The sequence below is a fragment of the Mobula hypostoma genome, chromosome 18, assembly GCF_963921235.1.
Source record: "Mobula hypostoma chromosome 18, sMobHyp1.1, whole genome shotgun sequence".
NCBI lineage: Eukaryota > Metazoa > Chordata > Chondrichthyes > Myliobatiformes > Myliobatidae > Mobula > Mobula hypostoma.
In genome coordinates this window covers 10,682,572-10,707,792 of record NC_086114.1, presented here as the reverse complement: position 1 = coordinate 10,707,792, position 25,221 = coordinate 10,682,572, and the positions used below count along the sequence as shown (strand labels likewise).

Sequence of the window (25,221 nt, the reverse complement as noted above, 5' to 3'; positions counted from 1 at the left end):
AAATTTCTGAAATGTCCGGTTCGCTGCCACTGCTACTGTGCGATCGAGAATCTCCGGAGGGAAGGCCCCAAAATCTCCGGCTTTGCCTGCTGCTGGCGACTGAGGCTGAGATCGAAGCGTTCGGATAGAGATGGTGCTCGGTGCTCGGTACTCGGTGTCAGAGAGCTGATCAAAGCTCGAAGTTTTTGGACGACTCAGAGTCGGACTGTGGTCGGGCATGGCAGGGAGAGTTTTCTTCCTTCTCCCGTCTGCGTGAGATGTGGGACTTTCCAGAGACTTTGAACTTTTTTTTATTGTGCTATGGCCTGTTCTTCATCAAGTTATGGTATTGTTGCACTGTTGTAACTATATATTATAATTATGTGGTTTTTGTAAGTTTTTCAGTCTTGGTCTGTCCTGTGTTTTTGTGATATCACACCGGAGGAACATTGTATCATTTCTTAATGCATGCATTACTAAATGACAATAAAAGAGGACTGCGTGTCCTCATAATCTAATCTATTATGCCCAAGTGCTTGACCAGCCCAACTGCCATAGTGTGTCCATGGACAACACATAAAGACAGCTTCCTCTTCCTTGCTGACAATCAACACAGGTGCACTGCTCTGCTCCCTCATCACTCTTGGCCAACTATAAATTTATTGATGACAATTGTTGTAGGCAGAATCACAGATGGTGATGAGATGGCATACAGGAGTGAGATAGATTGGCTAGTTGAGTGATGTTGCAGTGACAACCTCACACTCAAGGTCAGCAAGACCAAGACGCTAATTGTGGACTTCAGGAAGGGGAATTTGGGAGAAAACATACCAGTCTTCATCAAGGGGTCAGCAGTAGAAAGGCAGAGCAACTTCATTTTCTGGGTGTCAATATCTTACAGGACCTATCCTGAGCCCAACATACTGATCCGGTTATAAAGAAAGGACACCCCTGGCTATTCTCTATTAGGAGTTTGAGGAGATTTGGTATGTCACCCAAAGACCCTTCCAAATTTTTACAGATGCACTGTGGAGAGCATTCTGATTTTCTCTGTAGCTGCTACACTTTCTTCTGCATTGTTACTATTTTACCTTGTTCTATTTCAATGCACTGTGTAATGATTTGATGTGTATGAAGAGCTTGCAAGACAAGCTTTTCATGGTATTTTGGTACATGTGACAATTAAGAATACCTCCGCTAATACCTTAAATGATACATTAAAACTAATAGCTTAAAGCCTCCACCTTTGACCAATGTTCCCTTTAAGGTTTGTGCATGTACACACATCTTTTGCTACTAGTGCAAAGAAATTTAAACTGCGCACTAAAGGTTGTCACCCTCGACCTTGTTGACATTAAATTTACTTCATGAGCGTATACAATCACATTTCCTTTTCCAGTTTCGTATGCGGACGGTGTTTGTTATGATTTCTCTGCAGATTTTAGAACTGGCTTACTTATACTGTTTTAAATCAAAAAAAAATTATTCAGTGTGCACGTTGTTGTCACTAGACAAAAAATTGGACCGCACAAGATTTTTGAGCACACTGGTCATTACAAATTAGAGGGAACACTGCCTTTGACCAAACATAGGAACCCGTGCATTAATATCTCCTACATGAGGCACCTTGTCATATTTTTGCCTTCTGAAATGCTTCAATGACTTAAAGACGGTTAAATAAATGCACATTGTTGCTGGTTAAATTTGCATATCATGTTTTGATTGGGTCTCTGTACTATTAAATCAAGTCAAGAACAATCTACAATGTTGGATCCCACTGTTTAACTCTTAAGATTAGACTGTTTAATTGCAATTTTCTTCACAGTTTAACAATTAAGTATACTTTAAGTAGTTCTTATGTGCGTATTACAGATTAAAATGCTTTGAGTGGTTATATTGGTATAATTCTGGAAGCTTCTCTTGGTACGGCGTATTTGAATAAGTGGTTTCTCATTGGCTAAATCTTATCTACAAATTTGAATGAAAATTTTCCTTATCTATGGATATAAAAACAGCAGCTCCATGCTAAGTACCACCTTAGCTCTTTTCTCTCTCCTTTTGCATAGCAGACCTCTATCACCATCCTTTTAAAATTTCTTTTGTTCCATCAATGTTTAATAAAAACGATTGTGAAGCAACACATTTTGTGCTTCTTTCCTGACTTTTAAAAGAAGTTTGGTTTAAAACAACTGAATCCAACACTGAGGTTGTTTACCTGTTCCCCACTGGTTAATGTGAAGAACTCAGTGGATTCCTCATTCCTGTTACGAAGCCTTGACAAGTATTCTTCTGTTGACCGTGTTAAATGTTCCCAGTTCCCACCGGTTAAAGTATCCACAGGAGAGTGAGACTCTGACAAGACAAAATAACCCATTGCTGATATAACTGATGCAATTCCACCCAGTTGTTGAAAACTGGTTGGTCATCACATGACCAATGCACAGGGATCACCCAACCCCCATGAAGTGGTGTGATCCCTCACCCTGAAATTGGGGGTGCTCCCTCACACATCATCCAACAGAGAGGCTCACCATCACCTCTGCTCCCTGCACTGGGCTGCTCTCTCATCCCTTTCCCTCTGCAGTGGGGCACTCCCTCATCCCTGGCTTTCCATTGCTGGGGTGCTCCCTCACCCCAAGCACTCCAGAAATGAGGTGCTTTCTCATCCCCACCCCTGCAGTGGGTGCTCCCTCATCCCTAGCACTCCAGAAATCAATACTCCCTCATGCCCCCAACCTCTGCAATGTGATGCTCCTTTGTCCCCTCCCGTACAGTGGTGTGCTCCCTTGTCTCTGTCACTGCCAAGAGGCGCTCCCTCATAACCCCTTGCAGTGGGGGGTCTCTCACCGTCCAACGCAGCGAGGCGCTCCCTCGAACCCGACCCGCCGCAAAGACGCCCCTCCCCGACGCTCTCTCTCTCTGTCTCCCTATCGGACCCGCTCCTGCCGCAGTGGAGAGCTCCCTCGATCCTACGTGAGAAGTTGTGTAAGTCTGCGGGCCGAGCGACCCAGTGATCGCCGGGCCTCGCGGGCCGGGCGGCGTTCAACCCGAGGCCTGACGCCCGAAACCCGGAGCCTCCCCGTCCCCAGCTGCTGCTGGCTGATCCACGGTCGCGGGCTGGAGCCTTGCGGTGTTCCCGTCCCCCACCCCGGTCTCTGGCCTCCCCCGCCCGTCGTCCTGGGCCGCCCCACGGGCGCGGATCCGTCACCTGCCCGCTCCGCTCCTGCTTCGTCCATGAATCTGGCAGAGGGGCGGGAATAACTCGGGTAAATAACTCGGAGTAATGAACGACAGGGGTAAATAACCTCGGTTAAAGGGCTAAAGAATTATCTAGAATGGTAAACAACACGAGGATAATATTAATTACTTGGGGCAAATAACGACACGCTTGCGTAATTAACTCGGTTAAATAAATTGAGGGTTCATTAATTCAGAGATTAAATAACGGAGATTGAATACATTGGGGATAAATAATTTAGTAAATAACCTGGGGTGGTAAATTGTGGGTTTCTGATTAGAGTTGTGTGGAGGGGTACATGATGGGGGGCTGAAACAGGGGTAAAGTGGTGAAGACTGCAGAGGGATGTTTGATTAGTCTCCGGTAATAACAGGGGTCGAGGAAGGGACTAAGAACCTCATGGTGTGGGATGAGGGGGTTCAGTGAATCAGTGTGAGAGAAGGGATGGGGTAAATGACCTTGAGTTTTGAGGGGAGTGGATGAGCCCAAGCTGGAGGTGGGAATGTGACCAGAGGAGGAGATGGGGTTCATAAATGACTGTGGGAGGGGTAAGAGTTATGTGTTGGTGTGGGGAGGGAGTGGAATTTTGAATATTGAGGAGCAGGAGGAGGTGGGGTACACGAGAAAGGTGGACACAGTTAAATGTCTGGACTGGAGGGGGAAGGGTGCAAATGACCATGGGTGTGTAAAATAACCCAGGGTAGAGGTGAGGGAGGATAAGTCCGTGAGGATTGATTAGGGAGTGGCATTTGTGGAATCTGACCAGGACATGCAAACCTCTCCCACCAGGAGTGGATGAGGGGATTTCTCCTGGTGTATTTGGATTGTATCTTCTGGAGTGTCAGAGGCCAAGGAAAGACGTGATGGAAGTTGTAAGATTTTGAGGGGTGTAGACAGGGTAGACCGTCAGAATCATGAAAAAGCCTGAGAAGAGTTTATTAGTCAGAATCTTATTCCCAGGGTAGAGATATCAAATACTAGTGGGCATAGTTTTAAAGTGGGGCGGGGGGGTGTTTCAAGGGCATGTTGGGGGGGGAAGTTTTCTCCCCCACACAGAGAGTGGTGAGAAAGCGTTGCCAGTGCGGGTGGTGGAAACATAACAGAGACATTTAGGAGGCCTTTAGGTAGGCATGTGGATATGCGGGAAATGGAAGGATATGGGTCATATGTTATCAGAAGCAGACTCGATGGGCCAAATGGCCTACTTCTGCTCCTATATCTTATGGTCTTAAGCAATTAGGCGGTTTCACGGTAGCGTAGCAGTTAGCGTTACACTATCCTGGGAACAAGGGCCAAATGACCTGTTACTGTCCCATTGGAACCCTCACCATTTCCCTCCACTCCCCACATATCCGTACACCTATCTAAGGGCTTAAACAGCTTTGTTATCAGTTTCCACCATCGTAAAGGAGGTGGAACAGAATACGCTTTATGATTAAGTCATTGAGGTGCATAAACGTGGCGGGTCTGTCTCAGTCATGCTCACCTAACTTGGAGCATCTAGCGGTCAAATGTCATCCCTTTCACCTGCTGTGGGAGTTTTCCACCATCAGCCTGGTAGCAGTGTACATTCCACCTCAGGCTAATCCTGATGCCCCAATGCGGGAGATTTCATTCAGGCCAGGTTGAAGAGGTCTCTGAACAATTATCACCAACATATCACCAAAGGAGCCAACACACTTAACCACCATCAAGTTCGCTTACCGTGCCGTTCCACGTCCACACTTTGGAAAGTCCAGTCATCTGGCTGTACTTCTACTCCCAGACTAAAGACCGCAGCACCGGTGGTGAGGACCAAGAAGCTATTGTCAAGGGAGGCAGAGGAGCGCTTACAGGACTGCTTTGAATTGGTGGAATGAACAATATTTAGGGCTTCATCTTCAGTCTGAATGAATACGCCACAGTTGTCACCAACTCCATCAAGACCTGTGAGGATGAGTATGTGCTTTCAAGAACACACCAGTCATAGCCAAACCAGAAGCTGTGGATGTACCAGGAGATTCATAGTCTGCTGAAGGCCAGATCTGTGGTGTCCAGAACTATACAAGAAGTCCAGGTACAACCTGGCTATAACAAGACCAGAAGATGGGAGCAGAATTAGGCCATCTGGCCTATCAAGTTTGCTCCACCATTTCATCATGGCTAATTCATTTTTCCTCTCAACCTTGATCTTCTGCCTTCTCCCCGTATTACTGTGCCCTGACCAGACAAGAATCTGTCTACTTCTGCCTTAAATATACGTAAAGACTTGGCTTCCACAGCTGCCTTTGGCAACAAATTCCACAGATTCATCTCTCTCTGGCTAAAGAAATTTCTCCTCATCTCCGTTCTAAAAGGACACTCTTCTATTCAGAGGCTGTGTCCTCTGGTCTTAGACTCTCCCACCACAGGAAACATCCTCTCCACATCCACTCTATCAAGGCCTTTCATCATTTGATAGGTTTCAATGAGGTCACCCCTCATTCTTCTGAATTCCAGGGAATACATATGACAAGCCATTCAAGCGTGGAATCATTTTCGTGAACCCCCTTTGAACATTCTCCAGTTTCAGCACATCCTTTCTAAGGGGCCCAAAACTGCTCACATTACTGCAAGTGAGGCTTCACCAGTCTCAACACTACATCCCTGCTTTTATATTCTAGTCCTCTTGAAATGAATTCTAACATCGTACTTGCCTTCCTCACTGCTGACTCAACCTGCAGATGAACCTTTGGTGGGGAATCTTGCACAAGGGCTCACAAGTCCCTTTGTGCCTCAATTTTTTTTGTATCTTCTCTCCATTTAGAAAACAGTCAACCATTTCATTTCTTCTACCAAAGTGCAAGACCATACACTTCTCGACACTATTGTATCTGCACTTCTTTGCCCATTCTAATCAAGTCCTTCTGCAGCCTCTCTACTTCCTCAAAGCCACCTGCCCCTCCACCTGTCTTTGTATTGTCTGCAAACTTTGCAACAAAGCCATCTATTCCGTAATCCAAATCATTAACATATAACATAAAAAGAATTGGTCCCAACATAGACCCCTGTGGAATACCACTAGTCACTGGCAACCAACCAGAACTCTTTGCCTCCTGTCAGTCAGCCACTGCTAGAATTGTCCTCGTAATACCATGGGCTCGTAGCTTGTTAAGCAGCCTCACCTGGCACCTTATCAAAGGCTTTCTGAGAATCCAAATACACAACATAACTGATTATCTATCCTGCTTGTTATTTCTTTAAGAATTCCAACACATTTGTCAGACAAGATTTTCCCTCGAGGAAACCATGCTGACTATGGCCTATGTTATCATGTCCCTCCCCATGTACCCTGAAACCAGATCCTTAACTATCAACTCCACCATCTTCCCAACCACTTAATTCAGACTACCTGGCCTATAATTCCTTTCTTCTGCCTCTCTCCCTCCCTGAAGAATGGAGCAACATTTGCAATTTTCCAGTCTTCAAGGAGGGGGAGAGGCAAAAGAAAGGAAATTATAGAATTATAGAGATTCTTGAAAGATCATTACTAATGCCTCTACAATCTTTTCAGCCACCTCTTTCAGAACCCTGGAGTGACTTATCTACCTTCAAACCTTTCAGTTTCTCAAGATCATTCTCCCTAGTAATGGTAACTCCACACACTTCATGACCTTCCACCATACTGCTAGTGTCTTCCACAGTGAAGACTGATACAAAATACTTACTTAGTTCATCCGCCATTTCTTTGTCCTTCATTCCTAACTCTCCAGCATCATTTTCCAGCAGTCCAATATTCACTCTCACCTCTCTTTTAAACTTTATGTATCTGAAGAAACTTTTGGTATCCTCCTTAATATTATTGGATAGCTTACTTTCATATTCCAAAGGAGGCCAACATCAGAACATCTTTCAAGACGATGAACCGTCACAAGACGTCAGACCCTGATGGTGTACCTGGTCGGTCTCTGAAAACCCACACCAACCAACCGATTGGAGTATTCAAGGACATCTTCAATCTTTCACTGCTGCAGTCAGAGGTTTCCACCTGCTTCAAAGGGGTGATAGTCATATCAGTGCCCAAGAAGAGTGGGGTGAGCTGCCTCAACAACTATTGCTCATGGCACTCACATCTATTGTGATGAAGTGCTTTGAGAGGTTGATCATGACTAGAATCAAGTCCTGCCAAAGCAAGGACTGGACCCACTGCAATTTTCCAATTTCCACAGTAGGTCTGCTGTGGATGGAATCTCACTGGCTCGCCACTGAGCTTAGGATCACCTGGACAAAAGCAACACATACATCAGCCTGCTGTTTATTGACTGCAGCTCAGTGTTCAACACAATCACACGCTCAGTTTTAATCGACAAGGTTCACAACCTGGGCTTCCACTTACCTTTGTAACCAAATCCTTGATTTCCTCACCGGGAAACCAGATTCTGTGTGGATTGGAAATAACATTTCCTCTTTGCTGACAGTCAACACTGGTACACCTCAAGGATGTGTGCTTAGCCCACTGCTCTACTCTCTGCACCCACAGTTGTGTGGCTGGGCACAGCTCAAAAGTGATTAAAATATTTGCTAAAGCAACAACTATTGTTGGCACAATTTCAGCCAGTGATGAGGAGTAAGTTTATTAAGTGGTGTCACAGCAATAACCTTGCACTTAACATCAGTAAGACAAAGGAATTGATTGTGGACTTCAGGGAGGGGCAGTAAAGGGATCACACACCAGTCCTCAACGAGGGATCAGAAATGGAAATGCCAGCTCCACCATGGGCACCAGCCTCCCCAGCATCTAGGACACCTTCAAAGGACAATGCCTCAAAAAGGTGGTATCCATCATGAAGGACCCCTATCCCCCAGGACAAGCCCTCTTGTCGTTGCTGCATCATCGAGGAGGGTTCAGGAGCCTGAAGGCACTCACTCAATGTTTCAGGAACCACCTCTTCCCCTCCACCGTCAGATTTCTTAATGGACGATAAACTGGTGAATACCACCTCACTATATTTTTCCTCTCTTGTTGCAGTACTTGTGTAATTTAATTTCCTTTTTTACATATACTTATTGTAATTTATAGTTTTTACTATTATGTATTGCAATTTACTGCTGCTGCTGCAAAATAACAAGTTTCCCGACATGTGCCAGTGATAGTAACCCTGATTCTGATTCACCCCAGCAACACGTTCCAAGCACTCACCACTCACTGTAAAAAAAACCTCCCCCCCCCACACACCCATAAAGCATCCCCCCTCTCACTCTACAGCTGACAGGAGAAGGGGTAAATGAGGCTTACTGGCACTTTAAAACCAGTCACTCCGGACAGATGGGGCTCATCAGCCATGGTTGGCAGCTCATTTAACAGAAGGAAAACTCTGATCTCAAACCTCTGCTGCTTTGCAGCTATGCCCACTCACAGGGAAAGCTTCAGCAGTAAACTCTGGGAAAAAGTTCTGGAGCTAGAGTCCCTCAGGCAATCCTACATTGAGTGGAATGCCATCTGACGACTCCTGCGAAACCACTGATGCCATCTGTATCGGTCTCTGCCATTTCTGTGGATTCATCAGCTGTGTGGCGAGGGAGAGGCTGCAGCAGAGGCAACAGCTTGTTCTCCATATCATACTACCCTGGTTTATGTACTAGTCTGCACACACATAGACAGCTAGAATGCAACATCCTTGGTCAACCCCAACCAATGAAGAGCCTCAAGGAAAATTCCTTGGAATCTGAGATTGTGAATCCACCATATCAATGTTGGTCTTTCTTTAATTATTTAGGTACCTGTAGGCTGAGAAGATGGACAAGGTCACACCCAAGAACCCCCATGGTTCCAGCCCGCCGTTGGTGTTGGTGACTGGTGGATGCTCGGCTTCTACATTCTGCTAGACTTTGCCGACATTTCCTGTTGCACGTGCTAATCCTGTTGCAGGGACTGATCCGCAAATAATGCTTTGTGCAATGCGTAGTAAAAGAATTAATGCGTAATAAAGAATGTCCTACTGGGGATTAACAGCCTGGGGAAACTGCTTCCTACACTCAGTCACCACTTTGTTAGGTACCTCCTGTACTGAATAAAATGGCCACTGAGTGCATGTTTGTGGTCTTCTGCTGCTGTAACCATATAACAATTACAGCACGGAAACAGACCATCTCGGCCCTTCTAGTCCATGCCGAACTCTTACCCTATCCTATTCCCACTGACCTGCACTCAGCCCATAACCCTCCATTCCTTTCCTGTCCATATATCTATCCAATTTAACTTTAAACGACAACATAGAACCTGCCTCAAACACTTCTGCTGGAAGCTCGTTCCACACAGCTACCATTCTCTGAGTAAAGAAGTTCCCCCTCATGTTACCCCTAAAATTTTGTCCTCTAATTCTCAACCCATGCCCTCTTGTTTGAATCTTCTCCACTCTCAATGGAAAAAGTCTAACCACGTCAACTCTATCAATCCCCCTCATAATTTTAAACACCTCTATCAAGTCTCCCCTCAACCTTCTACACTCCAAAGAATAAAGACCTAACTCGTTCAACCTTTCTCTGTAACTTAGGAGATGAAACCCAGGCAACATTTTAGTAAACGTCCCCTCTACTCTCTCAATTTTATTGACATCCTTCCTATAATTCGGTGACCAGAACTGTAGCCCAAGCACTTCAAGTTTCAACATGTGTGCATTCAGAGATGCTCTGAGATGTGTCGTTATTTAAGTTACTGTTGCTTTCCTGTCTGCTTGAACCAGTCTGGCCATTCTCCTCTAACCTCTCTTCTTAACAAGGCATTTTGCCCACAGAACTATCACATACTAGATGTTTTTTTGTTTATCGCTCTATACTCTGTAAACTCTAGATTGTTGTGCATGAAAATCCCAGGAGATCAGCAGTTTCTGAGATACTCAAATCACCCCATCTGGCACCAACAATCATTCCACAGTCACACTTAGATCATGCTTCTTCCCAATTCTGAAGTTTGGTGTGATCAACAACTGGATCTCTTGACCATGTCTGCATGCGTTTATGCATTGAGTTACTACTGAATGATTGGCTTATAAGATATTTGCATTAACAAGCAGGTATATAGGCATATCTAATAAAGTGACCACTGAGTGTACACAACCAGTGTGGAAATCTTGAGCAACACAAGCAAAATGCTCGAGGAACTCGGCACATCAGGCAGCATCTGTGGAGGGGAATTGGCAGTCAACATTTCGGGCTGCAACTCTTCACCAGGACTGGAGAAGAAGGAGAAAGAAGCCAAAATGTGAGGTGGTGGGGGGAGACTACAAGTTGGCAGACGATAGGTAAAATCAGATGAGGGGAAAGGGTGAGTGGGTGAGGGAAGGGCAATGAAGTAAGAAGTTGGGTGGTGATAGGTGGAAGAAACTGAAGAAGAAGGAATCTGATAGGAGAGGACAGTGGACGATGGGAGAAAGAGAAGGAGTGGATAAAACCAGAGGGAGATGATGAGGAGAAGAGGAGGGGTAAGAGGGGAGCCAGAATGGGGAATCAAAGAGAGAAGGGGTGGGAAGTTACTGGAAGTGAGAGAAACTGATGTTTGTGTCATCGGGTTGAATGCTACCCAGATGGAGTACGAGGTGTTGCTCCTCCAGTCCGATGGGAAATAGGCCCTTCAGCTCTGAAACTCTATGCCAACCATTAATGATACTCCTATTTCCTTCTCCCTGCATTCTCACTGTCTCCTCACTGATTCTACCACTCAGTTACACATTAGAGACAATTAAACTACTCACTAATGCATTTTCGGGTGTGGGAGGAAACCAGACCACCCAAGGGAAACCCATAGGGAGAACATGCAGGTTGCTTCTCTAAAGCTTCAGAGGTTGTGAGGAAACATAAGAGCACAGAGTGGTGGATGCCTGGAATGGGCTACCAGGAATGGTGATTCAGACAGAAATGACAGTGGCAGAGTCCTGATGAAGGGTCTCAGCCTGAAATGTTGACTGTTTTTTGTTGTGGTAGTTAATAGCGTTATTCCTGTGCCACTCAGGTGCTCCCACACAGGAGGAGTTTGCATGTTGTACAAGCAGAGTATCAGTAAAGTTCAGTTGAATATCCTGCAAGGCTGACATCCTAGTGTGCTCTGCACTGTCCCTCAATATCAAACAACATTTATTAATTTCCATAGATGCTGCCTGACTTGCTTGAGTTCCTCCAGCATTTTGTGTGTGTTGCACGTAAGAGGCTGTTGGGATGGAAGGATGTGGACCGTGTGCAGGCAGAGGTGATTTAGTTGAATTCTGCATTGTGTTTGACGCAGACATCGTGTGCTGAAGAACCTGTAGCTGTGTCACACTGCTCTGTGTTCTGCGTGAATACTCCATGCAGCACCAGAGGTTGGGATTGAACCCAGGTTTTGGGCGTTGTGAAGCAGAGGCTCTACTAGCTGTGCCAATGTACAACTCCTCTAAATTGGGTTGATAAGTAACAAAATTCAAGTTCAAAGTGCATTTATTATTAATGAATGTATAAATTATACAACCTTAAGATTTATCTGCTGACAGGCAGCCATAAAGCAAGAACCCAATGTAAAAAAAGGCCAACGCCCAATGCGCAGAAGATTATGAGAATGGCTAGCATAAATACAAGCAGGCTTTTTCCACTGATGTTGAGTGAGATTAGGACTGGAGGTGACAGGTTAAAGGTGATATTTTAGGAGTGCTCAAGGGTGGAGAGAGTGTGGAATGAGCTGCCAGTGGGAGTGGTAGATGCGGGTTGGATTTCAATGTTGAAGACAAGTTAGGGTAAGAACATGGATGGGAAGAGCTTATTGAAGTGATCTCTGCATTGTGATCAACATTTGTTCCTCAAATAATTCTCTGAAGACATAAGATTGCGCTGTTACCTCACTGGTGCTTATGGGATGGTGCTGCGTACAGATTGGCTGCTGTGTTCCCATAAACAGTGTCACTTCGAAGCTTTGGGACATTATGAAGTTGATGTGATAGGTGCCACGTGAATGCATTTGAAATTTGGGAACAGACTACACTGCACGTAGCATCTTTACACAACATCTGTCCTCAGATTCTCTTAACTTTCTGGGAGCCATCTGTCCTGAATACTGTCTCAAAGATGATGTCTTCCTGCTATGTTTAAGGCTTTGTTTGCTCTTGTGTACTCTGAGATCGCGGTAAGCCAGTCAACATCGTTTTGCACCGAGTTCACCTCTTGACTTCCAACCTTTGCAACAGGGTTTGGACCTTTCCGAAGATACCTCAGTAATCCCAGCTGGGTGGCTGTTCAGGTACCGAGATCGTTCCAGGTGCGGGTAATGGCCAGAATTCTGGCTGCTAGCTCTGTCCTTCAAGCCCAGGGGTCCCAGCCTCATTCCCAAAATCCAAGTGGATGCTCCCTGAGTAGGACTGAGGGAATATCTAAGCGAGGGCATGGAGGAGATTTTCCAGAATTATTCCAGGAGTGAGGGACTTAAGTTACGTGAATATAACTGAAGCACCAGAGCAGCGTAGTGGTTGGTATGATGCTATTACAGTCAGAGTTCAATCCTGACTGGAGTCTCTGTACCTCTTCCCCACGGAATGTGTGAGTTTTCCCCGGGTGCTCCGGTTTCCTCCAATAGTTTAAAGATGTACCGGTTAGTAAGTTAGTTGTTCATTGTAAAATGTCCCATGATTAGGCTGGGATTAAATTGATGGGTTGCTGGTGGAACGGCTCAAAGGGCCGGAAGGGCCTGTTCCACACTGTGTATCTAAACAAAATACAATAAAATAAGTAAATTCCAGGGAAGCAGAAATTCCCCTTTGAACAGAGGAGTTCTGACACAGATATTTTTACCTCAAAGTGTATACTGTAGCAGGGAAACAGGCCCTTTGGCTCAGCTCAAGTTAATCCGAAGTACAGAATTCCTACCGGTTGCATTACTGTCTGGTACGAAGAGGCCACTGCACAGGATCAGAAAAATCTGCAGAGGGTTGTAAAGTCAACCAGCTCCATCGTGGGCACTAACCTCCCCACTACCGAGAACATCTTCAAAAGGAACCAGACAACAAATTTCACGACATATGACAGTGATAATATACCAGATTCTGATTCTCATTCGGCGATGCCAACCAAGATGTGTCATTGGCCCATCTCCCTCTAAACTTTTCCTATCCACATAGCTGTCTTTTTAATCTTAATCTTATTATTGTATCTGCCTCATCCACTCCCTCTGGTGGTGTGTGTGTATATATATATATATATATATACACACACACACAAAGTTCCATATACCGACCACTTTCTGGGTGAAGAAGTTGCCCCTCCAATCCCTTATAATTTTTTCTCACCTATCCATACCCTCTAGTTTTTGATTCCTTTTCCCTGGGGAAAAAGACTGAGTACGCTCACTATATCCCTGATGATTTTAGAACATAGAAAAGTACAGCACGGTACAGGCCCTTCAGCCCACAATGTTGTACTGACCCTCAAACCCTGCCTCCCATATAAGCCCCCACCTTAAATTCCTCCATATACCTGTCTAGTAGTCTCTTAAACTTCACTAGTGTATCTGCCTCCACCACTGACCCAGGCAGTGCATTCCACACACCAACCACTCTCTGAGTAAAAAACCTTCCTCTAATATCCCCCTTGAACTTCCCACCCCTTACCTTAAAGCCATGTCCTTTTGTATTGAGCAGTGGTGCCCTGGGGAAGAGGCGCTGGCTATCCACTCTATCAATTCCTCTTATTATCTTGTACACCTCTATCATGTCTCCTCTCATCCTCCTCCTCTCCAAAGAGTAAAGCCCCACCTCTCTTAATCTCTGATCATAATGCATACTCTCTAAACCAGGCAGCATCCTGGTAAATCTCCTCTGTACCCTTTCCAATGCTTCCACATCCTTCCTATAGTGAGGTGACCAGAACTGGACACAATACTCCAAGTGTGGCCTAACCAGAGTATTATAGAGCCGCATCATTACCTCGCGACTCTTAAACTCTATCCCTCGACTTATGAAAGCTAACACCCCTTAAGCTTTTTCAACTACCCTATCCACCTGTGAGGCAACTTTCAGGGATCTGTGGACATGTACCCCCAGATCCCTCTGCTCCTCCACACTACCAAGTATCCTGCCATTTACTTTGTACTCTGCCTTGGAGTTTGTCCTTCCAAACTGTACCACCTCACACTTCTCTGGGTTGAACTCCATCTGCCACTTCTCAGCCCACTTCTGCATCCTATCAATGTCTCTCTGCAATCTTTGACAATCCTCCACACTATCTACAACACCACCAACCTTTGTGTTGTCTGCAAACTTGCCAACCCACCCTTCGACCCCAACATCCAGGTCGTTAATAAAAATCACGAAAAGTAGAGGTCCCAGAACAGATCCTCATGGGACACCACTAGTCACAATTCTCCAATCTGAATGTACTCCCCCCACCATGACCCTCTGCCTTCTGCAGGCAAGCCAATTCTGAATCCACCTGACCAAAATTCCCTGAATCCCATGCCTTCTGACTTTCTGAATAAGCCTACCCTGTGGAACCTTGTCAAATGCCTTACTAAAATCCATATAGATCACATCCACTGCACTGGTCACCTCCTCAAAGAACTCTATCAGGCTTGTTAGACACAATCTGCCCTTCACAAAGCCATGCTGACTGTCCCTGATCAGACCATGATTCTCTAAATGCCCAGAGTTCCTATCTCTAAGAATCTTTTCCAACAGCTTTCCCACCACAGACGTAAGGCTCACTGGTCTATAATTACCCGGACTATCCCTACTACCTTTTTTGAACAAGAGGACAACATTTGCCTCCCTCCAATCCTCCGGTACCATTCCCATGGACAACGAGGACATAAAGATCCTAGCCAGCAATCTTTTCCCTCACCTCGTGGAGCAGCCTGGGGAATATTCTGTCAGGCCCCGGGGACTTATCCGTCCTAATGTATTTTAACAACTCCAACACCTCCTCTCCCTTAATATCAACATGCTCCAGAACATCAACCTCACTCATATTGTCCTCACTATCAAGTTCCCTCTCATTGGTGAATACCGAAGAGAAGTATTCATTGAGGACCTCGCTCACTTCCACAGCCTCCAGGCACATCTTCCCACCTTCATCTCTACAGTAATCGGTCCTACCTTCACTCCTGTCATCCTTTTTTTCTTCACATAATTGAAGAATGCCTTGGGGTTTTCCTTTCCCCTACTCGCCAAGGCCTTCTCATGCCCCCTTCTTGCTCTTCTCAGCCCCTTCTTAAGCTCCTTTCTTGCTTCCCTATATTCCTCAATAGACCCATCTGATCCTTGCTTCCAAAACCTCATGTATGCTGCCTTCTTCCACCTGACTAGATTTTCCACCTCACTTGTCACCCATGGTTCCTTCACCCTACCATTCTTTATCTTCCTCACTGGGACAAATTTATCCCTACATTACACTTCTGTGAGATCACCCCTCAGTCTCTTACGCTTCAAGGACTAAAGTCTTGGCCTATCTAACCTTACCCTACAACTCAGGCTCTGGAGTTCTGGCAACGTTCTCCTTAATCTCCTTTGCAGTCTTTCCAGCTTAATGACGTCTAGGCTATGTAGATAAAGGGAAATTAGTTTCATTAGGGTCACAAACCAGGAGTAGGGTTTTCCATCTTTGGGACAGCATGGTAGCATAGTGGCTAGTGAAATATACTACTGGGCCAGCCGCAAGATCAAGGTTCGATTCCCGCCACTCTCTGTAAGGAGTTCATGCATACTCCCTGTGTGGGTGTCTTCTGGATGGTCCAGTTCCTCCCACAGTTCAAATATGTATGATTAGGGTTACTCAGTTTTGGGCGTGCTATATTGGTGCTGGTAACACATCCTTGGACTATGTTGCTCATTGACGCAAATTATGCATTTCACTGTAATGCAGTTGATAAATAAAGATAATCTTTCGTCTTTAATCATCGCTGCCCCTTACCAGTGTTCCTGTTCCATGGTCTCCATTTTCCCATCACCATCTCCTTCCGTTCCTCTCTCCCTCATGAATCCATTTTTGCCTTCTCTGTTCCTCACTTTCGCCCCTCTGTGGGAGAGAGATTCACGTCCTCACTACTCTCTGGGCGAGATGTGGGATTTGCCACCTCCTCCTTCCCACTATCCCACCACTCCTCACTTGCCCCTCCTGTAGACTCACAAAGAAGTAGGAATAGGCTATTCAGCCCCTCAAAGCAGTCCTACCATTCAGTAGTATCTCGTCTAATCTACACCAAGCCTCAAGATTCAAGATTTTTTAATATCATTTCCTGTATACAAGAGTACAGGAGAACAAAATAATTGTTACTCTGGATCCAACACAGCACAAAAAAACACAAAATATAAATAATGCATTAATAATATCAAAAAAACACAATATAAATACATAGCACACATCAAGGTTGTTGGTGAACACAGCAGGTCAGGCAGCATCTCTAGGAAGAGGTACATTCAACATCTCAGTTCGTCAGGACTAACTGAAGGAAGAGTTAGTAAGAGATTTGAAAGTGGGAGGGGGAGGGGGAGATCCAAAATGATAGGAGAAGACAGGAGGGGAAGGGATGGAGCCAAGAGCTGGACAGGTGATTGGCAAAGGGGATATAAGAGGATCATGGGACAGGAGGCCCAGTGAGAAAGAAAACGGGGAGGGGGGAAAAACCCAGAGGATAGGCAAGGGGTATAGTCAGAGGGACAGAGGGAGAAAAAGGAGAGAGAGAGAAAGAATGTGTGTATATAAATAAATAACGGATGGGGTACGAGGGGGAGGTGGGGCATTAGCGGAAGTTTGAGAAGTCAATGTTCATGCCATCAGGTTGGAGGCTACCCAGACGGAATATAATGTGTTGTTCCTCCAACCTGAGTGTGGCTTCATCTTTACAGTAGAGGAGGCCGTGGATAGACATATCAGAATGGGAATGGGATGTGGAATTAAAATGTGTGGCCACTGGGAGATCCTGCTATCTCTGGCGGACAGAGCGTAGGTGTTCAGCGAAACGATCTCCCAGTCTGCGTCGGGTCTCGCCAATATATAGAAGGCCACATTGGGAGCACTGGACGCAGTATATCACCCCAGCCGACTCACAGGTGAAGTGTCGCCTCACCTGGAAGGACTGTCTGGGGCCCTGAATGGTGGTAAGGGAAGAAGTGTAAGGGCATGTGTAGCACTTGTTCCGCTTACAAGGATAAGTGCCGGGAGGGAGATCGGTGGGGAGGGATGGGGGGGAATGAATGGACAAGTACATAAGATAGCTTATTTACATAGATTGACTGTATGTCCATAAAGTGACATTAGGCAGAGGAGTGTCTGCACATAAGGTGACTCTGACAGTGGCTGGAGGTGTGGAGGTGCTGATCAACCTTACTGCTTGGGGAAAGAAACTGTTTTTGAATCTGGTGGTCCTGGTGTGGATGCTCTGTAGCCTCCCCCCGACGGGAGGGGGACAAACTGTCCATGAGCAGGGTGGATGGGATCCTTCATGATGTTACTGGCCCCTTCTCAGCACCTTTCTGTATGTATGCCAACTCCTCCTCTGTGCAAGTTTTCCACAGCTCTCAAGTCTCTGAAATTTCAAAAATGTTCCCACCTATTTAAATAACTTCAGTGATTCCAAAGATTCACCACCCTCCACAAGAAAGAATTGCTACGCAGCTGCGTTTTAAAATGACTGTCACTTTAAGGTTTATCATCACTGTCATATGTCATGAAACTTTGTGCTTTGAGGTAGCAGTACAGAGCAATGCAAAAAAAAATCACTATAAATTACATTGCGCACCATATTTTTAAAAAGAGTGCAAACAGAGAGCGGAATAGTGGGGTAGTGTTCACATTCAGAAATCTGATGGTGGAGGAGGAGAAGATTTTCCTCAGACATTGAGTTTGTATCTTCAGTCATGACCTGGATGGTGAGAGACCTTAATGAAGGACACTGCCTTTTTGAGACAACTTTATGGCCCTCCCCCTCGTCAAGGCCCTTCCAATAGAGGAAACACCTCAAAATCTCCCTAGTTGCCCTTCAATACCTGTGAAATAATCTTTCTTCATGAGCCAGTCTGGGGCAATAATCTGGGTTTGGCAGTGTCCATACTGCAGTCTCTATTAGTAATCAGAAAGGGAGGTGGAAGGTGCTACAGAAATGCGGTCTGCATTTCTTTCTCTCTCTGTAGACACTCCTCACGACGCTCTGCAAAGCTGCTGTTAGTGGACATCTGTCTCCAGCTGTTGGAGCATCTCCCGTACGATCAGCTGCAGGACCTTGCCCAGGGTCTTGGCTCCCGAGTCCAAGCTCAGTGCGGGGATGTGAATGAGGCAGGCCCTTCTGTTGCCATGGTGCAGAGAAAGGTAGTAGACAAAGTCACACAGGAACCTGAGGGAGAGTTCGGAATTCAGTGAAATATGATCAGCTGGGGGAAGAACCACCACAGCATCTGTAAGCTTCAAATTAATGGTGGGTTGAGGGGGTTGTCTGTGATCTCACACACATACACACACACCTAGGCATGGGAGGGAGCTTTTCATTAAGCTATTCTACATCTCCCCCTGACCGGATATAGGCGAGGACAGAATCAAATCAAAATTGTAATATCACTGTCATATGCAAGTCATGAAATTTGTTGTTTTGCAGCAGGAGTACATCAAAACTAGAAATTACAATAAGTATGTATCCACATATAGATAGATATATAACATAAAATCAAATAAGTATTGCAAAAACAGAGGGAAAGAAGGCTAGGGCAGTGTGTTCATGGTTTCATTGTCCATTCAGAAATGTGATGGAGAGAAAGAAACTTCTGAAAATATTGAGTGTGCGTCTTTGGGCTCCTGTACCACCTCCTCTGTGGTAGCAATGAGAACAGGGCATGTCCTGATGGGTTCCTTAATGATGGATGCCAACTTTTTGAGGCATCACCTTTTGAAGGTGTCCTCGATGCTGTCCTTGCAGGGAGGGATGGTTAACAGTTTTTACTCTGTGATTAACTCGGTCTGATAATTCTATCTCCCCTAGGAACTGAGGGCATTGGGTCTGGGAGAGAACATCCGAATGCACATTGCCCTGCTGCCTGTGCACTACCAGAGGTCCCGAGAGCTGGTGGTCAGGATGTGGGAAATGTTTCGGCCACAGGTACCACAGCTCAGCACTCGTGGCATGTGGCTTCCCAGCAATGAGCTCCCAGTATCTGGGGTGGGACTCAGTCCACGGATAGGGGGGTCCCGGGCAATAACAGGGGGGTTAGTAGGTCACGAGGTGCTGGTGGAGATCCCTCACAATTGACAGGTTAGGGCAGCCAAAAATGAAAAGTCAAACATTTAAGGTGAGAGGGGAACAATTTCAAGGGACTTGAGGTGCATTTTTTTCACATGGGGAGTGGCGTGTATGTGGAAGGAGCTGCCAGAGAAAGTGGTTGAAGCAGGAACATTAACGACATTTAAAAAACATTTGTATCTACCTAACATCTGCTCCACGCCATCCTCTGTAACACACGAGGTTCTGCAGATGCTGGAAACCTTGAGCAACACACACAAAACGCTGGAGAACTCAGCAGGTCAGGGAGCATCAATGGAAATAAATGAACGGTTGACATTTCTGAGCTGAGACCCCTCACTCTTTGTTCTGTCTATCCCTCCTCCCACACTCTGGGTCCAGACCAAGGATCTCGACCCAAAGCGTCAACAATTCTGCTGGACCCAATGAGTTCTCAGTGTGCTATTCTTCCTTCTTTCCTCCTCCCTTCCAGACCTGATGAGACTCTCAGACTGTTTAGTCCCCTCCATTCATTATTTGGCAGACGTTGTTTGTGTATAGTTTTTTTGTAAATTCTATTGTACTTTATTTTCCTGCGGGAAAGTGAATTGAATCTCAGTGTAGTACACAATGATGTGTACATACTGTACTTTGATAATAAATTTACTTTGGGACTTAGGCCTCATTGGTGGGAGTTGACCATGGATGTTGCATTCTATGATGCAAGCCAGGGCAGTACGATATGGAGAGCAAGCTGTTGCCCATGCAGCAGACTCCCCCTCTCCACACAGCTGATGTGTCCACAGGAACAGGAGAGACCAGCACAGTTTGGTACCAGCTACATCGCAGGAGTTGCCAGTTAGCATTGAACCGAATGTAGGACTGCCTTAGGGACCCTATATCCAATTTTTTCTTGGGGTTTATTCCTGAAGCTGTCCCCGTGAGTGGGTAAAGCTGCAAGGTATGAAAGCAGAGTTTTCCTTCTGGATGAGCTGCCAACTATGGTTAACGGGTCCTATCTGCCTGGAGGAACTAGTTTTAATGAGCCAGTAATCTAACTTTCCCCCTGTCTCCTGTCAGTAGAACAATTCAGCTGGGCTTAGTAGCTAAGCCACACATGAAGACCAGGAGTTGGACTTGGTTGTCAGAGGCTATCTGAGATGCACACCATTGGGAGCATTTAATAGGTGGTGAGATCTTATCCCTACTAACCACCTGCCCTCGGCTATGACAACCTTAAAGAACCAAATTTACTTTAATCTCCAATTTACTTTAAACTTTGAACTTTCCTGCAGCAGATTGTTGATTCAGATTCCGGAGTCTGCAGTCCTTCATGTTCCGGGTCTGAGTGTTTGGGTGGAGAGGCAGGGCCTGGGTGGGGGGTGCTAGTTTACCAATGAAGGTCGGAGAGTGATTGGTCTGAATGAACCTGGGCGATTCCAGCTAATGTTCTCTATGTCTCATTTAGCTGGCAGTCCACATTGGGGTAGCAACAGCAGCGAAGACCGTCATTCTCGAACAATGCGCCAAAAATCATGGATACAAAGAGGGCGACATTTGTGGCCTCACTCCGGAGGGGAACTGCTGCATCGAGGGAGGGCCGGAGAAGATCGAGTCACTTGTCAACATGAGGGCAATCTACAAAAAATTCCGCTCGACAGATATCGCAGTCCTCCATTCCAGAGATGCAGGGAGGTAAAAGAAGCAAACGTCATAACACTCCAGCTTGTACTCAGGCAACAGAGGGCCTAACTCTTAGTCATAGAGTCATAGAAATGTACAGCAGATAAACAGGCCCTCTGGCCCATCCAGTCTGTGTTGAACCATTTAAAGTGCCTACCCCCATCGATCATAGCCCTCCACACCCGTACCATCCACGTACCTATCCAAACGTCTCTTAAACATTGAAATCGAACACGCAATGCACCACTTGTGCTGGCAGTTCATTCCACACTCTCACGACTCTCTGACTGCATAAATTTCCCCTCATGTTCCCCTTAAACTTTTCACCTTTCACCCTTAATCCATGACCTCTAGTTATAGTCCCACCCCCGGCCTCAGTGGAAAAAGCCTGCTTGCACTTACCCTATCTGTACTCCTCATAATTTTGTACTTCTCTATCAAATCTCCTCTCAATCTTCTACATTCCAAGGAATAAAGTCCTAACCTAATCAATCTTTCCTTTTAACTCTGGTCCTCCAGTCTCAGAAATATCCTTGTAAATTTTCTCTGTACTCTTTCAACCTTATTTACATCTTTCTTGTAGGTCAGGGACCAAAACTACACACAATACTCCAAATTAGGCTTCACCGATGTCCTATACAACTTCAACATAACATCCCATCTCCTATACTCAATACTTTGACTTACGAAGGCCAGTTTGCCAAAAGTTTTCTCAATGACTCTATTTACGTGTGATGCCATTTTCAAAGAATAATGGACCCAAATCATCCATGTCGACAGCGTTGCCTGGTGAGTTTGTCCCATCTGCCTGCATTTGGCCCAAAACCCTCTCAACCTCTGCTATCCATGTACTTATCTCAATGGCTTTCAAACGCTGCTGATGTGCCCACCTCTAACCAAAGGTGGAATCAGACTCTCCAGCCAACTGAGTCTGCCCCAACCACCGACCACCCATTTACACTTGTCCTGCGTTAATCCGATACTCCTCACATTCCTACCACACTGGGGACAATGTACAGTGGATAATTAACCTACCAACCCGTAGGTCTTTGGAATGTGGGAGGAAACCGGAGCACCCAGAGCCAACCTACCCAACATGCAGACTCCACACAGACAGACAGTGGCCAAGGTCAGTATCCAGCTTGGGTCACTGGAGCTGGGAGGCCGAGGCATTTGTGACGGGTTGCGGAATGGATCCCGGAAGGTAAATTTGGAGGTTCAGAAAATATTGGGGGAAAGGTACTGGGGAATTTGTTTAGGTACAGAAATGTGTGCAAGAATAGTTACAGTAAGTCACGGCTGGGGATGCAAGCTCTGGTAACTTCTCCCCTTTGACCCCTGACTTTGTCTTCACTTATCCCTCTTTCCTCACCTCGACCTCCACGACCTTCACATTCAGGTTCAAATTTATTTATCACATGTACGTCAAAACATACAGTGAAATGTGTCAATTGTGTTAACAGCCAACACAAACCAAGGATGTGCTGGGGGTGGCCCACTAGTAAAGCCACACATTCTTGTGGTCAGTGCAGAGTGCCCACCATGTGCTACAGAACAACACAACAACAGCAACAAATCAAACCCCTTTCCTACCCTCCCACCCCTCACTCACACTCAGACAGGCCACCTCCAAACCTCCAACCATCCACGCCTTTCTCTCTCTGGTTCCCCACCTCCCTGTTGTTCCATGGTCCACTGTCTTGTCCTATCAGATTCCATCTTCTTCAGTTCTTTCTTTCTCCCACCTATCACCTCCCAGCTTCTTACATCCTACTTCCCCAACTGCACCTTCTTATCTTCCCCCCTCACCTGGATTCATCTATCACCCCCCCCACCTTCTTATTCTGACTTCTGTCGCTTTCCTTTCCAGTCCCTTTCAAAACATCAGTTGTCCATTTCCCTCCATAGATGCTGCCTGGCCTGGTGAGTTCCTCCAGCATTTCTTGTGTGCTGTGAGAGTGACGGACAGTTTGGTTGTCACAGTACAGATCACCCATCCCAGTTATTGAAAGGTTTGGAAGCAGTTCCTGGTCGCTGCTGAGATCACACCTGACCACTGTGCACAGTTTTGATCTCCACATTTAATGAAGGAGGCACTTCCCCTGGGAACGGCACTGGAAAAGCTGGTTCTTAGGAAGGCGCTACAGACATTTGAGAAGAAGTTGAGTTTATATTCAGTGGTGTTTGGAGGAACGAGAGGCAGTTTGGCTGAAACACAAATGATCCTGAAAGTGTTTGAGAGCCTGCCTCCTGCAGTGGGTATCTGGGACCAGCGCCAATGTTTCTGAAAGCGGGTATACTCCTCCAGTGGGTATCTGGGACCAGCGCCAATGTTTGTGAAAGCGGGTATACTCCTCCAGTGGGTATCTGGGACCAGCGCCAATGTTTGTGAAAGCGGGTATACTCCTCCAGTGGGTATCTGGGACCAGCGCCAATGTTTCTGAAAGCGGGTATACTCCTCCAGTGGGTATCTGGGACCAGCGCCAATGTTTCTGAAAGCGGGTATACTCCTCCAGTGGGTATCTGGGACCAGCGCCAATGTTTGTGAAAGCGGGTATACTCCTCCAGTGGGTATCTGGGACCAGCGCCAATGTTTGTGAAAGCGGGTATACTCCTCCAGTGGGTATCTGGGACCAGCGCCAATGTTTCTGAAAGCGGGTATACTCCTCCAGTGGGTATCTGGGACCAGCGCCAATGTTTCTGAAAGCGGGTATACTCCTCCAGTGGGTATCTGGGACCAGCGCCAATGTTTGTGAAAGCGGGTATACTCCTCCAGTGGGTATCTGGGACCAGCGCCAATGTTTGTGAAAGCGGGTATACTCCTCCAGTGGGTATCTGGGACCAGCGCCAATGTTTCTGAAAGCGGGTATACTCCTCCAGTGGGTATCTGGGACCAGCGCCAATGTTTCTGAAAACAAGGTAGGAAATCAGGAATTTCTTCCCTCAGAGAATTGTGCCTCTCTGGAACTCTCAATCCCAGTGAGCAGTCAGGTGGAGATCAAGGGACACGTGATGTGGGAACAGAGAGTTGGAAAGTATGTTAAGGAGATCAGATCACTCAGATGGCACGATAGCATAACACTTTACAGTGCCAGTGATCAGAGTTCAATTCCCACCACTGTCTCTGTAAGGAGTTTGTACATTCTTCCTATGATCATGTGGTTTCCTCCAGGTGCTCCAATTTCCTCCCACATTCCAAAAATGTTCAGGTGAGTGTCAGTGAGATGTGGGTATGTTATGTTGTGTTATGTTATAGTGTCAGTGAGATGTGGGTATGTTATGTTGTGTTATATTATAGTGTCAGTGAGATGTGGGTATGTTATGTTGTGTTATGTTATAGTGTCAGTGAGTTGTGGGCATGTTATTTTGGCACTGGAAGCATGGTGACACTTGCTGGCTGCCCCCAGCACATCCTCAGACCGTGTTGGACGTTTTAAGCCAAAACAACACATTCTACTATGTGCTTCAATGAGCATGTGACAAATAAAGCAATTTTTTCTAATCTTTAAATCTTATTGAACAACAGTAGGTTGGGTGGGGGGCGGGGGCTGAGTGGTTTATTCCTGCTCCAGATTCTTACAAAGGTGATTGTAATGGGGGTCGGGGGTTGCAGAATAGATTCACGAAGGATAACCACAGGCTCTTTCCCATTGACAGATGGAAAAACACCCCCCCCCCAACCCACCATTAATTTGAAGCTTACAGATGCTGTGGTGGTTCTTCCCCCAGCTGATCCCATTTCACTGAAATCTGAACTCTCCCTCAGGTTCCTGTGTGACTTTGTCTACTACCTTTCTCTGCACCATGGCAACAGAAGGGCCTGCTTCATTCACATCCCTGCACTGAGCTCGGACTCGGAAGCCAAGACCCTGGGCAAGGTCCTGCAGCTGATCGTACGGGAGATGCTCCAACAGCTGGAGACAGATGTCCACTAACGGCAGCTTTGCAGAGCGCCGTGAGGAGTGTCTACAGAGAGAGAAAGAAAGGCAGACTCGCATTTCTGTAGCACCTTCCACCTCCCTTTCCAGTTATCCCCACAGCCAGTGAAGTATCATTAAAGCTGACAACTGTCCAAAGTTAAAAATTCAAAGTAAATTTATTATCAAAGTACATATATGTCACCATATACAACCTCGAGATTCATTAC

The 25,221-nt window shown here is 46.0% G+C and overlaps 2 protein-coding genes across 3 annotated transcripts in view; one reads left to right on the top strand and one right to left on the bottom strand.

Annotated features, from left to right (window-relative positions):
• The window catches only part of fam169b (family with sequence similarity 169 member B), a 20,240-nt gene extending 15,280 nt beyond the window's left edge, over positions 1 to 4,960 (bottom strand). The window contains exons 1-3 of the mRNA XM_063070638.1: positions 4,922 to 4,960; positions 2,827 to 3,253; positions 2,195 to 2,331 (exon numbers count right to left, since the gene is read on the bottom strand). Of these exons, the coding sequence (XP_062926708.1) occupies positions 2,195 to 2,331; positions 2,827 to 3,253; positions 4,922 to 4,960 (603 nt within the window). The remainder of the gene's footprint in view (positions 1 to 2,194; positions 2,332 to 2,826; positions 3,254 to 4,921) is intronic.
• pgpep1l (pyroglutamyl-peptidase I like) lies at positions 2,842 to 25,221 on the top strand. Of its 2 annotated transcripts, none has more exons than XM_063070433.1 (6): positions 2,842 to 2,964; positions 8,953 to 9,032; positions 12,385 to 12,437; positions 19,155 to 19,271; positions 20,860 to 21,086; positions 24,841 to 25,221. In XM_063070433.1, the coding sequence occupies exons 2-6, from the start codon at positions 8,972 to 8,974 to the stop codon at positions 25,007 to 25,009; spliced, it is 627 nt and encodes a 208-aa protein (XP_062926503.1). In that variant the 5' UTR covers positions 2,842 to 2,964; positions 8,953 to 8,971; the 3' UTR covers positions 25,010 to 25,221. The 2 variants fall into 2 exon arrangements, with proteins under 2 accessions (XP_062926503.1, XP_062926504.1); XM_063070434.1 differs by lacking the exon at positions 2,842 to 2,964 and adding an exon at positions 3,120 to 3,245.

Coding starts and splice junctions, on each gene's coding strand:
- pgpep1l (XM_063070433.1), top strand. CDS start 8,972: ATGGACAAGGTCACACCCAAGAACCCCCATGGTTCCAGCCCGCCGTTG. Junction 12,438..19,154: donor CCAGCTGGGTGGCTGTTCAG/GTACCGAGATCG, acceptor TATCTCCCCTAG/GAACTGAGGGCATTGGGTCT. Junction 19,272..20,859: donor GGGAAATGTTTCGGCCACAG/GTACCACAGCTC, acceptor TGTCTCATTTAG/CTGGCAGTCCACATTGGGGT.